The sequence below is a fragment of the Oncorhynchus gorbuscha genome, linkage group LG11 (genome assembly GCF_021184085.1).
Source record: "Oncorhynchus gorbuscha isolate QuinsamMale2020 ecotype Even-year linkage group LG11, OgorEven_v1.0, whole genome shotgun sequence".
Taxonomy (NCBI): Eukaryota; Metazoa; Chordata; class Actinopteri; order Salmoniformes; family Salmonidae; genus Oncorhynchus; species Oncorhynchus gorbuscha.
In genome coordinates this window covers 8,213,951-8,229,157 of record NC_060183.1, presented here as the reverse complement: position 1 = coordinate 8,229,157, position 15,207 = coordinate 8,213,951, and the positions used below count along the sequence as shown (strand labels likewise).

At 44.8% G+C, this 15,207-nt stretch overlaps 1 protein-coding gene across 1 annotated transcript in view; it reads left to right on the top strand.

Moving 5' to 3' along the window:
- The window catches only part of LOC124048069 (cAMP and cAMP-inhibited cGMP 3',5'-cyclic phosphodiesterase 10A-like), a 160,522-nt gene that overhangs the window by 74,157 nt on the left and 71,158 nt on the right, over window positions 1-15,207 (top strand). The window contains exon 3 of the mRNA XM_046368474.1: window positions 6,738-6,760. Within this exon, the coding sequence (XP_046224430.1) occupies window positions 6,738-6,760 (23 nt within the window). The remainder of the gene's footprint in view (window positions 1-6,737; window positions 6,761-15,207) is intronic.

The window sequence follows — 15,207 nt, the reverse complement described above, 5'->3', positions numbered from 1 at the left end:
CTATCACCACCATCATTAAACTGTTACCTTCACCCCTACAGTACTGCAATACCACCACTATCACCACCATCATTAAACTACACCGTTACCTTCACCCCTACTACCCGTACTGCAATACCACCACTATCACCACCATCATTAAACTACTACCGTGCAATACCACCACTATCACCACCATCATTAAACTACCCGTTACCTTCACCCCTACTACTGCAATACCACCACTATCACCACCATCATTAAACTACACCGTTACCTTCACCCCTACTACCCGTACTGCAATACCACCACTATCACCACCATCATTAAACTACACCGTTACCTTCACCCCTACTACCCGTACTGCAATACCACCACTATCACCACCATCATTAAACTACACCGTTACCTTCACCCCTACTACCCCTTCATCACCACCATCATTAAACTAGTTACCTTCACCCCTACTACCCGTACTGCAATACCACCACTATCACCACCATCATTAAACTACACCGTTACCTTCACCCCTACTTACAATACCACCACTATCACCATCCTACTACCCCGTACTGCAATACCACCACTATCACCACCATCATTAAACTACACCGTTACCTTCACCCCTATTACCCGTACCACTACTATTTGGAATCATTCTCACAATAACAATAATAGTAATACCAATAATAACTAAGTTACTGCTTGCTATGCATATTTTATTATTCATTGTCTCTCAGGCTATGGCAGTTAAATACATATTTGGGTGCAAGAGGAGCCCATGAGTGTTTTTAGTTTTTCCTCTGGGTTCAATAAGAGCATTTTGAATGAATGTAGTAATTGATGTGAATAATGTATCTCTTAGTGAGGAATATTTCTCACACTAGAGGAGAAAGTGCATCTCTGTCTCTACCTCCCCTGTCGTGCAGTGACCACATACACGCTCCTCTTTGGGTAGCCATGTCTTTTTATGTCTGCCGGTTTCTATTGCCAATCGGTGGTCACTCAGCCTGTACTTGATAAGGATCTGTCTCTGCTTCGTATCTCTGACAGAGTAGAGATAATCAGCCAATTCATATTCTCTGTTTAGGGTCACATAGTAATTTAGTCTGATTTGAGATTTTGTTTTGTTTTTCCAATGTTGTAAATAGGAATCCTTTGATTGGTTCATGATTTTTTGTTTATTGGAATTCTTTCTTTAGAAGCAGTGCTGGTGTCAGCTTGGTTGGTGAGGTCCAACAACAGCTGACTGAGAGGGCTCGTTTCTGGGCTCAGCTCTTTGGGTTGAAGTGCTTTAAATCTGAGACTTAAATTTGGACTTGAATTTAGGTGAAGCCAAAATTTTAATTATGTTTTTTTGTATTGTCATTACTACTGGAAAGCAGCCTAATTCTGCCCTAAATGCATTAGTTGGTGTAATTCTGCCCTAAATGCATTAGTTGGTGTACTTAGTTAATGTAATTCTGCATGTCAGACTTCAATTGGATGTTTGTCCCACATTTTAAACTCCAGTTTATTGACTGGCCCCTAAAACTCACTTCTGTAAAGAGCCATTGGTAGGATTATGCTGTGAAATATTTTAGTTGACATTCTAATTGGGATGTTCTAATGTAGATGTAGTAATTGGGATGTTCTTAAAAAACTTTTTTTTTAACCTTTATTTAACTAGGCAAGTCAGTTGAGAACAAATGTTTATTTTCAAAGAACAGTGGGTTAACTGCCTGTTCCGGGGCAGAACGACAGATTTGTACCTTGTCAGCTCGGGAATTTGAACTTGCAACCTTCTGGTTACTAGTACAACGCTCTAACCACTAGGCTACCCTGCCGCCCCTATGTTCTAATTGGGATGTTCTAATTGGGATGTTCTAATGTGGATGTAATAATTTGAATGTTCTAATTGGGATGTTCTAATGTGGATGTAATAATTTGAATGTTCTAATTGGGATGTTCTAATGTGGATGTAATAACTTGAATGTTCTAATTGAGATGTTCTAATGTGGATGTAATAATTTGAATGTTCTAATTGGGATGTTCTAATGTGGATGTAATAATTTGAATGTTCTAATTGGGATGTTCTAATTGGGATGTTCTAATGTGGATGTAATAATTGTGATGTTCTAATTGGGATGTTCTAATGTGGATGTAATAATTGTGATGTTCTAATTGGGATGTTCTAATGTGGATGTAATAATTGGAATGTTCTAATTGGGATGTTCTAATTGGGATGTTCTAATGTGGATGTAATAATTGTGATGTTCTAATGTGGATGTAATAATTGTGATGTTCTAATTGGGATGTTCTAATGTGGATGTAATAATTGTGATGTTCTAATTGGGATGTTCTAATGTGGATGTAATAATTGTGATGTTCTAATTGGGATGTTCTAATGTGGATGTAATAATTTGAATGTTCTAATTGGGATGTTCTAATGTGGATGTTCTAATGTGGATGTAATAATTGTGATGTTCTAATTGGGATGTTCTAATGTGGATGTAATAATTGTGATGTTCTAATTGGGATGTTCTAATGTGGATGTAATAATTGTGATGTTCTAATTGGGATGTTCTAATGTGGATGTAATAATTGTGATGTTCTAATTGGGATGTTCTAATGTGGATGTAATAATTTGAATGTTCTAATCGGGATGTTCTAATGTGGATGTAATAATTTGAATGTTCTAATTGGGATGTTCTAATTGGGATGTTCTAATGTGGATGTAATAATTGTGATGTAATAATTGTGATGTTCTAATTGGGATGTTCTAATGTGGATGTAATAATTGTGATGTTCTAATTGGGATGTTCTAATGTGGATGTAATAATTGGGATGTTCTAATTGGGATGTTCTAATGTGGATGTAATAATTGGGATGTTCTAATTGGGATGTTCTAATTGGGATATTGAATCATCTTTGAGTGCGTTCACTGCCATATTAAAGTCTCCCAGACATGGTATGGTATTTGCAGATATGGTCAGACCAAAAGGTGAATTTATATTTATTTATTTTTTTTTCTTCTGGAAAATCAAGATTTTAGGTGGTTTTTTTAAATTTACTGCCAGGGCCCAATATTACACTGTTAAGGTGGTGTTGAAGACCTTTGGTCGGTGATAGTAGAACCAAATCATGTCCCTCTCTCTCTTTCTGTCTCTGTTTATAGCTGGGAGCCACAGAGAAACAGACTGGCTGCCTGGATTGTGAATCACAGTGTGTGTTGCAAAAAATGACAAACAAATCGAACTAAATGATTGGATGTTATTTATCTTTGTGAAGTATAAGATTATTAAATACATCAATCAATGTACATGTAAAACAACAATAAAATAAAAAAACCCGCAGTAGAGGATGCTGGGAAAAAAATGAATTTGTTATCATAACTTCGAAATAGAGTTGATGGGATTTCTTATTTAGTTCTGAGTCAGTACCACAAGCATTTTAAAAGTAATAATAACTTATCTTTAACTTTGAGTTCAACTTACTAGAAGTACTTGAGTTAAATATGAGGGTTTGTGTGTGCGTATCTGTGCCATTGTGTGTGCGTGTGTGTGTCTCTGTGTGTGTAGGTATAGATGGTCTGTGCTGAGCCGGGCTGGGTTAGTGAAGTGTACTGACCTGAATTGGAAGGTGTGTGACAGTTAGCAGGGCAGATTGAAGTGGGAGTCTGAGAGGCAGGCAGCAGGACATGGTAAGTCTAGAGGTGGACTGATCTAATGAAAGTAGACTGGGAGGCAGGCAGTAGGACATGGTAAGTCTAGAGGTGGACTGACCTAATGAAAGTAGACTGGGAGGCAGGCAGTAGGACATGGTAAGTCTAGAGGTGGACTGACCTAATGAAAGTAGACTGGGAGGCAGGCAGTAGGACATGGTAAGTCTAGAGGTGGACTGACCTAATGAAAGTAGACTGGGAGGCAGGCAGTAGGACATGGTAAGTCTAGAGGTGGACTGACCTAATGAAAGTAGACTGAGAGGCAGGCAAGTCAGTGACATGGTAAGTCTGCCCAGTGGACTGACCTCAGGTGGTAGGCTCTAGACTGGGAGGCAGGTGGTAGGATCATCATTCCAAGTGGTGACTTGGTGGTAGGATCTCAGTCTGCCCAGTGGCTCAGCTCAGGTGGTAGGATCTCAGTCTGCCCAGTGGCTCAGCTCAGGTGGTAGGATCTCAGTCTGCCCAGTGGCTCAGCTCAGGTGGTAGGATCTCAGTCTGCCCAGTGGCTCAGCTCAGGTGGTAGGATCTCAGTCTGCCCAGTGGCTCAGCTCAGGTGGTAGGATCTCAGTCTGCCCAGTGGCTCAGCTCAGGTGGTAGGATCTCAGTCTGCCCAGTGGCTCAGCACAGGTGGTAGGATCTCAGTCTGCCCAGTGGCTCAGCACAGGTGCCTACACACACCATTTGACGTTGACACAGACACACACACACATTAACAGATGGCCACTCAGTTTATAGAAGTAATCTCAAACAGATTCAACTCGGAGAGGCCCAGTTCCTGAGTTCCAGCAGATTGTCATTCAGAATGAAAAATGAATATGTTCATGCATCGATTCGTTCTCCTAATCAAGTCGAATCGCACCGAGTCATTTCAAACTGAAGCGTATGATTCCTATATATGATCAGAGCCCATGTACCGGCATCCATATCCAATCTTTCATGAAAGGAGAGATGCACATCCCTAATGTTTATAGAGGATAGCATCTTCACTGGCTTCAGTGAGCGTGTGCGTGTGTGTGTGTGTGTGTGTGTGTGTGTGTGTGTGTGTGTGTGTGTGTGTGTGTGTGTGTGTGTGTGTGTGTGTGTGTGTGTGTGTGTGTGTGTGTGTGTGTGTGTGTGTGTGTGTGTGTGTGGTAAACAGTCATGGTCTGCTGTTGGGTTTGAGCCTAACGCTTCATGCCTTTGTGACGACGTAACTGCTGGGGTTCAGTCTAAAATATCTCCCTTGGTGGGGTTTGGAATGTTTAAAAACAACACACACAGCCTCCTCCTCTTCATCAGGCACTACAACCTCCTCTTCATCAGACACACTACAGCCTCCTCTTCATCAGACACACTACAGCCTCCTCTTCATCAGACACACTGCCTCCTCCTCTTCATCAGGCACTACAACCTCCTCTTCATCAGACACACTACAGCCTCCTCTTCATCAGGCACTACAACCTCCTCTTCATCAGACACACTGCCTCCTCTTCATCAGACACACTACAGCCTCCTCTTCATCAGACACACTACAACCTCCTCTTCATCAGACACACTACAGCCTCCTCTTCATCAGACACACTACAACCTCCTCTTCATCAGACACACTGCCTCCTCTTCATCAGACACACTACAGCCTCCTCTTCATCAGACACTACAACCTCCTCTTCATCAGACACACTACAGCCTCCTCTTCATCAGACACACTGCCTCCTCCTCTTCACCAGACACACTACAGCCTCCTCTTCATCATACACACTACAGCCTCCTCTTCATCAGACACACTGCCTCCTCTTCATCAGACACACTACAGCCTCCTCTTCATCAGACACAATACAGCCTCCTCTTCATCAGACACACTACAGCCTCCTCTTCATCAGAGACAATACAGCCTCCTCTTCATCAGACACACTACAGCCTCCTCTTCATCAGACACACTACAGCCTCCTCTTCATCAGACACACTACTGCCTCCTCTTCATCAGACACACTGCCTCCTCTTCATCAGACACACTGCCTCCTCTTCATCAGACACACTGCCTCCTCTTCATCAGACACACTACAGCCTCCTCTTCATCAGACACAATACAGCCTCCTCTTCATCAGACACACTACAGCCTCCTCTTCATCAGACACACTACAGCCTCCTCTTCATCAGACACACTACAGCCTCCTCTTCATCAGACACACTACAGCCTCCTCTTCATCAGACACACTACAGCCTCCTCTTCATCAGACACAATACAGCCTCCTCTTCATCAGACACAATACAGCCTCCTCTTCATCAGACACACTACAGCCTCCTCTTCATCAGACACACTACAGCCTCCTCTTCATCAGACACAATACAGCCTCCTCTTCATCAGACACACTACAGCCTCCTCTTCATCAGACACAATACAGCCTCCTCTTCATCAGACACACTACAGCCTCCTCTACATCAGACACACTACAGCCTCCTCTTCATCAGACACACTACAGCCTCCTCTTCATCAGACACAATACAGCCTCCTCTTCATCAGACACAATACAGCCTCCTCTTCATCAGACACAATACAGCCTCCTCTTCATTATCTTAACATGTTACAAAGAGAATATATTTTGGCACGCAGGTCTTTAGTTTGTAAACATTTTCATACTATTGGATTCTAATTAAATGTAAATGCAATTTAAATGCGATTTAGTCCATTTTTGGGAACATCGTAAATGTGTCAAGTTACTTAAAACGTTAGGAAATGACCTATAACCTATAACCTATTTCAATGATGTTGTTATTCTATACAGTGTTGTCTGTCCATAATGTCATTTTCCACACACAGCATGTTCCCTGTGGTAATGTTGTTATGGTTTCTATTGCCTTCATTAAGTTGACAGTTGGTGGCAGTTGGCCTACCTTTTCAGGTTCTGCTGCCACACGGTCACCTTATACATACACCTGTCTTTTCCTATGGTTTTCTACTGCCTTTGTTGTGATGAGCACATGAACTCTGTGACCATGTGTCCTAACTGGTTTCCTTGTTTCCTTGTCTCCTTCTCCACTGCAGAGTGTAACTCATTGTTTTGTCTTCTTCTTTCAGATGACACGTCATCAGGCAGTAGGGTGAGTTACCTCCTGACTGACTGGCTGGCTGACTGGCTGACTGGTTGGCTGACTGACTATCTGACTGGCTGGCTGGCTGGCTATCTGGCTGACTGACTGGCTGACTGGTTGGCTGACTGACTATCTGACTGGCTGGCTATCTGGCTGACTGACTATCTGACTGGCTGGCTGACTGACTATCTGACTGGCTGGCTATCTGGCTGACTGACTATCTGACTGGCTGGCTGACTGACTATCTGACTGGCTGGCTGACTGACTATCTGACTGGCTGGCTGACTGACTATCTGACTGGCTGGCTATCTGGCTGACTGACTATCTGACTGGCTGGCTGGCTGGCTACCTGGCTGACTGACTATCTGACTGGCTGGCTGGCTATCTGGCTGACTGACTATCTGACTGGCTGGCTGGCTGGCTGGCTGGCTATCTGGCTGACTGACTATCTGACTGGCTGGCTATCTGGCTGACTGACTATCTGACTGGCTGGCTATCTGGCTGACTGACTATCTGACTGACTGGCTGGCGGACTATCTGACTGACTGGCTGGCGGACTATCTGACTGACTGGCTGGCTGACTATCTGACTGACTGTCTGTGTCTGTCTGAATTGATATCATTATATTCAAAGTGCTAACGTCAGTGGCCTGTTATTGGATTCATACTGCTGTGATGGTACCTGGGATGGTACCTGGGATGGTACCTGGGATGGTACCTGTGATGGTACCTGAGATGATACCTGGGATGGTACCTGGTATGGTACCTGGGATGGTACCTGGGATGGTACCTGAGATGATACCTGGGATGGTACCTGGTATGGTACCTGGGATGGTACCTGGTATGGTACCTGGGATGATACCTGAGATTGTACCTGGTATGGTACCTGGTATGGTACCTGGGATGGTACCTGGTATGGTACCTGGGATGGTACCTGGGATGGTACCTGGGATGGTACCTGAGATGGTACCTGGTATGGTACCTGGGATGATACCTGAGATGGTACCTGGTATGGTACCTGGTATGGTACCTGGGATGGTACCTGGTATGGTACCTGTGATGGTACCTGGGATGGTACCTGGGATGATACCTGGTATGGTACCTGGTATGGTACCTGGGATGGTACCTGGGATGGTACCTGGGATGGTACCTGGGATGGTACCTGGGATGATACCTGGGATGGTACCTGGTATGGTACCTGGTATGGTACCTGGGATGGTACCTGGTATGGTACCTGGGATGGTACCTGGTATGGTATCTGGGATGGTACCTGAGATGATACCTGGTATGGTACCTGGGATGGTACCTGAGATGATACCTGGTATGGTACCTGGGATGGTACCTGGGATGGTACCTGAGATGGTACCTGGGATGGTACCTGAGATGATACCTGGGATGGTACCTGGGATGATACCTGGGATGGTACCTGGGATGGTACCTGAGATGATACCTGGGATGGTACCTGGGATGGTACCTGTGGGGGAACTTGGAACAATAAGATCCTCTGTGAAGAATTTACATAGTTTGGGGTCTACTTAGTTTAAGACACAGATGAAGACTCTGTATTTTAATGTATTAATTTTAATAATTTAATTCAACATGTTTTAACTATCATTTGCTTTGTTCTCAGTTTTTTTTTACTTTAGAAAGAAAATCCCATATATAGTCTGTCTATTGAGTTGATTAAACATTGACTGAACTCAAATAAAATACAATTTTACACTCAGTTTGGTCAGAACTCAGGAGTCCGCTGTTGATGTAAGCAATGATCACATGGTACAGAGAAAGAGAGGTAGAGGTAGAAAGAAAGATGTAGAGAGAGGTAGAGGTAGAGAGAGAGGTAGAGAGGTAGAGAGAGAGGTAGAGAGAGGTAGAGAGAGAGGTAGAGAGAGGTAGAGAGAGAGGTAGAGAGAGGTAGAGAGAGAGGTAGAGAGAGGTAGAGAGAGAGATGTAGAGAGAGAGGTAGAGAGAGGTAGAGAGAGGGAGAGAGGTAGAGAGAGAGGTAGAGAGAGGTAGAGAGGTAGAGAGGTAGAGAGAGAGATGTAGAGAGAGAGGGAGAGAGAGGTAGAGAGAGAGGTAGAGAGAGAGGTAGAGAGAGGTAGAGAGGTAGAGAGAGGTAGAGAGAGGTAGAGAGAGGGAGAGAGAGGTAGAGAGAGAGGTAGAGAATGAGAGGTAGAGAATGAGAGGTAGAGAGAGGTAGAGAATGAGAGGTAGAGAATGAGAGATGTATGGGTCAACCACTTCTCCAATCTTTTTGGCCCTGTAATGAAGAACAAAGAGCAAAAACATATACATGATCAAATACAAATCTTAGAATCAACTATTAAAGACTACCAGAACCCACTGGATTCTCCAATTACCTTGAATGAACTACAGGACAAAATAAAAACTCTCCAACCCCAAAATGCCACTTCTGGGAAACACGAAGAGTTAACTTCTCTTGTCTTTTTTTGTAACGAAGGAACAAACAGCAAAAATATATACATGATCAAATACAAATCTTGGATTCAACTATTAGACTACCAGAACCCACTGGATTCTCCAATTACATTGAATGAACTACAGGACTAATATGAACTCTTCAACCTTAAAAGGCCTGTGGTGTTGATGGTATCCTCAAATTTAAATGATAAAATATACAGACCACAAATTCCAATTGGCTATACTAAAACTCTTTAACATCATCCTTAGCTCTGGCATCTTCCCCAATATTTGGAACCAAGGACTGATCACCCCAATCCACAAAAGTGGAGACAAGTTTGACCCCAATAACTACCGTGGGAATATGCGTCAACAATAACCTTGGGAAAATCCTCTGCATTATCATTAACAGCAGACTCGTACATTTCCTCAATGAAAACAATGTACTGAGCAAATGTCAAATTGGCTTTTTACCAAATTACTGTACGACAGACCACGTATTCACCCTACAAACCCAAATTGACAACCAAACAAACCAAAACAAAGGCCCTGTCTTCTCATGCTTTGCTGATTTCAAAAAAGACTTCGACATCAATTTGGCATGAGGGTCTGCTATACAAATTGATGGAAAGTGGTGTTGGGGGTTAAACATACGACATTATAAAATCCATGTACACAAACAACAAGTATGCGGTTAAAATCGGCAAAAAACACACATTTCTTCACACAGGGTCGTGGGTTGAGACAGGGATGCAGCTTAAGCCCCACCCTCTTCAACATATATATCAACGAATTGGCGCGGGCACTAGAATGCTATTTGGCCCGTAACAGTACACAGCGGCAGAATACTTGACCACTGTGACTGACCCAAACTTAAGGAAAGCTTTGACTATGTACAGACTCAGTGAGCATAGCCTTGCTATTGAGAAAGGCCGCCGTAGGCAGACATGGCTCTCAAGAGAAGACATGCTATGTGCTCACTGCCCACAAAAATGAGGTGGAAACTGAGCTGCACTTCCTAACCTCCTGCCCAATATATGACCATATTAGAGAGGCATATTTCCCTCAGATTACACAGATCCACAAAGAATTCGAAAACAAATCCAATTTTGATAAACTCCCAAATGTACTGGGTGAAATTCCACAGTGTGCCATCACACCAGCAAGATTTGTGACCTGTTGCCACGAGAAAAGGGCAACCAGTGAAGACCAAACACCATTGTAAATACAACCCATATTTATGCTTATTTATTTTATCTTGTGTCCTTTAACCATTTGTACATTGTTAAAACACTGTATATATATATAATATGACATTTGTAATGTCTTTATTGTTTTGAAACTTCTGTATGTGTAATGTTTACTGTTAATTTTGATTGTTTATTTCACTTTAGTATATTATCTACCTCACTTGCTTTGGCAATGTTAACACATGTTTCCCATGCCAATAAAGCCCTTTGAACTGAACTGAATTGAGAGAGATCAGAACATGATGATTCTTCATATTTCACCCATTATTCTGTGTAATCTGAGGGAATCTGTCTCTCTGTCTCTCTGTCTCTCTGTCTCTCTCTCCATCATCCTGTTCTGACCTCTCTCTCTGTCTCTCTCTCTCTCTCTCCATTATCCTGTTCTGACTCTCTCTCTCTCTCTCTCTGTCTCTCTCCCTCTCTCTCTCTCTCCATCATCCTGTTCTGACCTCTCTCTCTCTCTCTCTCTCTCTCTCTCTCTCTCTGTCTCTCTCTCTCTCTCTCTCTCCATCATCCTGTTCTGACCTCTCTCTCTCTCTCTCTCCATCATCCTGTTCTGACCTCTCTCTCTCTCTCTCTCTCTCTCTCTCTCCATCATCCTGTTCTGACCTCTCTCTCTCTCTCTCTCTCTCTCTCTCTCTCTCTCTCTCCATCATCCTGTTCTGACCTCTCTCTCTCTCTCTCTGTCTCTCTCTCTCTCTCTCTCTCCATCATCCTGTTCTCTCTCTCTCTCTCTCTCTCTCTCTCTCTCTCTCTCTCTCTCTCTCTCTCTCTCTCTCTCTCATCCTGTTCTCTCTCTCTCTCTCTCTCTCTCTCTCCATCATCCTGTTCTGACCTCTCTCTCTCTCTCTCTCTCTCTCTCCATCATCCTGTTCTCCTGTTCCTCTCTCTCTCTCTCTCTCATCCTGTCTCTGACCTCTCTCTCTGTCTCTCTCTCTCTCTCCATCATCCTGTTCTCTCTCTCTCTCTCTCTCTCTCTGTCTCTCTCCATCGTCCTCTGACCTCTCTCTCTCTCTCTCCATCATCCTGTTCTGACTCTCTCTCTCTCTCTCTCTCTCTCTCTCTCTCTCTGTCTCTCTCTCTCTCCATTATCCTGTTCTGACCTCTCTCTCTGTCTCTCTGTCTCTCCATCATCCTGTTCTGACCTCTCTCTCTCTCTCTCTCTCTCTCTCTCTCTCTCTCTCTCTCTCTCTCTCTCTCTCTCTCTCCTGTTCTCTCTCTCTCTCCTGTCTCTATCCTGTTCTGACTCTCTCTCTCTCTCTCTCTCTCTCCATCATCCTGTTCTGACCTCTTTCTCTGTCTCTCTCTCTCTCCATCATCCTGTTCTGACCTCTCTCTCTCTCTCTCTCTCTCTCTCTCTCTCTCTCTCTCTCTCTCTCTCTCTCTCTCTCTCTCTCTCTCTCTCTCTCTCTCTCTCTCCATCATCCTGTTCTCTCTCTCTCTCTCTCTCTCTCTCTCCATCTCTCCTGTTCTCCTGTTCTCTCCTCTCTCTCTCTCCATCATCCTGTTCTGACCTCTCTCTCTCTCTCTCTCTCTCTCCATCATCCTGTTCTGACCTCTCTCTCTCTCCATCTCTCTGTCTCTCTCTCTCTGTTCTCTCTCATCCTCTCTCTCTCTCTCTCTCTCTCTCTCTCTCTCTCTCTCTCTCTCTCTCTCTCTCTCTCTCTCTCTCTCTCTCTCTCTCCATCATCCTGTTCTGACCTCTCTCTCTGTCTCTCTCTCTCTCCATCATCCTGTTCTGACCTCTCTCTCTCTCTCTCTCTCTCTCTCTCTCTGTCCCTCTCTCTCTGTCTCTCTCCATCGTCCTGTTCTGACCTCTCTCTCTCTCTCTCCATCATCCTGTTCTGACCTCTCTCTCTCTCTGTCTCTCTCTCTCTCCATTATCCTGTTCTGACCTCTCTCTCTCTCTGTCTCTCTGTCTCTCCTTCATCTGTTCTGACCTCTCTCTCTGTCTCTCTCTCTCTCCATCATCCTGTTCTGACCTCTCTCTCTCTCTCTCTCTCTCTCTCTCTCTCTCTGTCTCTCTCTCTCTCCATTATCCTGTTCTGACCTCTCTCTCTGTCTCTCTGTCTCTCCATCATCCTGTTCTGACCTCTTTCTCTGTCTCTCTCTCTCTCCATCATCCTGTTCTGACCTCTCTCTCTCTCTCTCTCTCTCTGTCTCTCTCTCTCTCCATTATCCTGTTCTGACCTCTCTCTCTGTCTCTCTGTCTCTCCATCATCCTGTTCTGACCTCTCTCTCTCTCTCTCTCTCTCTCTCTCTCTCTCTCTCTCTCTCTCTGTCTCTCTCTCTCTCCATTATCCTGTTCTGACCTCTCTCTCTGTCTCTCTGTCTCTCCATCATCCTGTTCTGACCTCTTTCTCTGTCTCTCTCTCTCCATCATCCTGTTCTGACCTCTCTCTCTCTCCGTCTCTCTCCATCATCCTGTTCTGACCTCCCTCTGTCTCTCTCTCCATCATCCTGTTCTGACCTCTCTCTCTCTCTCTCTCTCTCTCTCTCTCTCTCTCTCTCTCCATCTCCTGTTCTCTCTCTCTCTCTCTCTCTCTCTGTTCTCTCTCTCTCTCATCATCTGTTCTGACCTCTCTCTCTCTCTCATCTCCTGTTCTGACTGTTCTCTCTCTCTCTCTCCATCATCCTGTTCTGACCTCTCTCTCTCTCCATCATCCTGTTCTCCATTCCATCCTCTCTCTCTGTCTCTCTCTCTCTCCATCGTCCTGTTCTGACCTCTCTCACTGTCTGTCTCTCTCTCCATCGTCCTGTTCTGACCTCTCTCTCTGTCTCTGTCTCTCTCCCTCTCCCTCTCTCTCTCTCTCTCTCTCATCCTCTCTCTCTCTCTCTCTCTCATCTGTTCTCTCTCTCTCTCTGTCTCTCTCTCTCTCTCTCTCTCTCTCTCTCTCCATCATCTGTTCTGACCTCTCTCTCTGTCTCTCTCATCCTCTCTCCTCATCCTGTTCTCCTCTCTCTCTCTCTCTCTGTCTCTCTCCATCTCCTGTTCTGACCTCTCTCTCTCTCTCTCTCTCCATCATCCTGTTCTGACTCTCTCTCTCTCTCTCTCCTCTCCTGTTCTGACCTCTCTCTCATCATCTCTCTCTCTCTCCATTATCCTGTTCTTATCCTCTCTCTCTGTCTCTCTCTCTCTCCATCATCCTGTTCTGTTCTCTCTCTCTCTCTCTCTCTCATCATCCTGTTCTGACCTCTCTCTCTCTCTCTCTCTCTCTCTCTCTCTCTCTCTCTGTCTCTCTCTCTCTCCATTATCCTGTTCTGACCTCTCTCTCTGTCTCTCTGTCTCTCTCTCCTATCCTGTTCTGACCTCTCTCTCTGTCTCTCTCTCTCTCCCTCATCTCTGTCTCTCTCCTCTCTGTTCTGACCTCTCTCTCTCTCTCTCTCTCTCTCTCTCTCATCATCCTGTTCTGACTCTCTCTCTCTCTCTCTCTCTCTCTCTCTCTCTCTCTCTCTGTCTCTCTCCTCTCTGTTCTCTCTCTCTCTCCTCTCATCTGTTCTGTCTCTCTCTCTCTCTCTCTGTTCTCTCTCTCTCTCCATCATCTCTGTTCTGACCTCTCTCTCTGTCTCTCATCTGTTCTGACCTCTCCATCATCCTGTCTCTCATCCTGTTCTGACCTCTCTCTCTCTCTCTCTCTCTCTCTCTCCATCATCCTGTTCTGACCTCTCTCTCTCTCTCTCTCTCCATCATCCTGTTCTGACTCTCTCTCTCTCTCTCTCTCTCTCTCTCTCCATTATCCTGTTCTCTCTCTCTCTCTCTCTCTCTCTCTCTGTTCTCTCTCTCTCTCTCTGTTCTCTCTCCATTATCTGTTCTCTCTCTCTCTCCATCATCCTGTTCTGACCTCTCTCTCTCTCTCTCTGTCTCTCATCATCTGTTCTCTGTCTCTCTCTCTCTCCATCATCCTGTTCTGACCTCTCTCTCTCTCTCCTCTCATCCTGTTCTGACCTCTCTCTCTCTCTGTCTCTCTCTCTCTCTCTCTCTCTCTCTCTCTCTCTCTCTCTCTCTCTCTCTCTCTCCTGTTCTCTCTCTCTCTCTCTCTCTCTCTCCATCATCCTGTTCTGACCTCTCTCTCTCTCTCTCTCTCTCTCTGTCTCTCTCCATCATCCTGTTCTGACCTCTCTCTCTCTGTTCTCTCTCTCTCTCTCTCTCTCTCTCCTCTCTCTCTCTCTCTCTCTCCATCATCTGTTCTGACCTCTCTCTCTGTCTCTGTTCTCTCTCTGTCTCTCTCTCTCTCTCTCTCTCTCTCTCTCTCTCCTCATCCTGTTCTCTCTCTCTCTCTCTCTCTCTCCATCATCCTGTTCTGACCTCTCTCTCTGTCTCTCGCTCTCTCCATCATCCTGTTCTCTCTCTCTCTCTCTCTCTCTCTCCATCATCCTGTTCTGACCTCTCTCTCTCTCTCTCCATCATCCTGTTCTGACCTCTCTCTCTCTCTCCTCTCTGTCTCTCTCTCTCTGATCCTGTTCTCTCTCTCTCTCTCTCTCCATCATCCTGTTCTGACCTCTCTCTCTGTCTCTCTGACTCTCTCCATCATCCTGTTCTGACCTCTCTGTCTCTCTCTCTCCATCTCCTGTTCTGACCTCTCTCTCTCTCTCTCTGTCTCTCTCCATCCATCATCCTGTTCTGACCTCTCTCTCTGTCTCTCTCTCCATCTCTCTCTCTCTCTCCATCTGTTCTGACTCTCTCTCTCTCTCTCTCTCTCTCTCTCTCCATCATCCTGTTCTGACCTCTCTCTCTGTCTCTCTGTCTCTCCATCATCCTGTTCTGACCTCTCTCTCTGTCTCTCTC